Source organism: Cyprinodon variegatus, unplaced genomic scaffold (genome assembly GCF_000732505.1).
Source record: "Cyprinodon variegatus isolate N-32 unplaced genomic scaffold, C_variegatus-1.0 Scaffold1276, whole genome shotgun sequence".
Lineage (NCBI taxonomy): Eukaryota > Metazoa > Chordata > Actinopteri > Cyprinodontiformes > Cyprinodontidae > Cyprinodon > Cyprinodon variegatus.
In genome coordinates, this window is record NW_015151729.1 from 193,593 (window position 1) to 194,601 (window position 1,009).

The 1,009-nt window shown below is 36.6% G+C and overlaps 1 gene segment (V, D, J or C); it reads right to left on the reverse strand.

The window, feature by feature from the left end:
- Positions 1 to 452: 452 nt before the first annotated feature.
- On the reverse strand, positions 453 to 904 carry LOC107102578 (the record flags this gene model as incomplete). The annotated part of the segment is given in 1 exon segment: positions 453 to 904. A coding segment is annotated over 1 exon segment (452 nt), but the record flags the coding sequence as incomplete, so codon positions are not given.
- Between the last annotated feature and the right edge of the window lie 105 nt (positions 905 to 1,009).

Here is a 1,009-nt window from a genome sequence, read left to right on the forward strand (position 1 = left end):
AAAAATTAAATTAAAGTTAAAATACAAGTAAATAACGTGGAATAAAATTTCAATAACAAATTTACTAAAAGACTGGAGAGCCAATGGTTCCACACTCAGGGCTAAAATCTGACTGACTTTCCTCCTGGGTCTATCTGTAACAGGATGATTTAATTTGTACAGATGCATACTTTCCACATAAATCTATATATAAGGTTACCCAATGCAGCAAGAAAATAACATAACTGTCTTGCATCATCCCAGCTTGGCATTCTAAGCAGTATATTCCTTCCAATGAGTTTTTTTTTTGCTTCACAATTCATAAATTTACAGTAACATGTGTGTATTTCAGATGAGCGAAAAGACAATGACCCATAAATGAATTCTTGTTCAACTTTATGTTTTCTAATTTTGTTGCTTGTTAAAACAAGCATGTTGTTATTCCTTGGAATGTTTTGTTGATCTAAAGTTGTTCACAAATTAGAAATGATGTTTGGTTTCAGTATAATAACCTGACTAAATCTCATAGACTGTAAGGCTCTCTGGTGGATATTGTTGGGTGCCGTGTTGTCTTTGCTCTGCAGGTTCTTGTACAGAGTTCTGGTGTTTCCTGTCACTGTGGGCTGCAGAGCACAGTAGTACACAGCAGAGTCTGACAGACGGAGATCCTGGATCGTCAGATTGAAGGATTTCTTGTCACTGTCAAGGTCAGCATTGAATCTGATGTGGTTAAAATCTGGAGCTTTTTCCTTGGTTGAAGAAAGTTGCTTTAGCATGTACTTCGGAAAGCTGTTTTCTTCTAATTTATACCAGAACAAGGTATAACCTGTATAGCTTGTTGTAAAAATACATCCCAGAGTCACACATTCTCCTCTAGCAGCAGCAACATGTCCTTCTGTCTGCGTCACTGAGTCTCCTTTACACTCTAAGGAAGAACAGAACATGCAGAGGAAGAGATGAATCAATAAAGATGATTGATTAAAGGAGAACAATCAGCAGCTTTAAAGACTTCTATTCCATGTAGAATAGA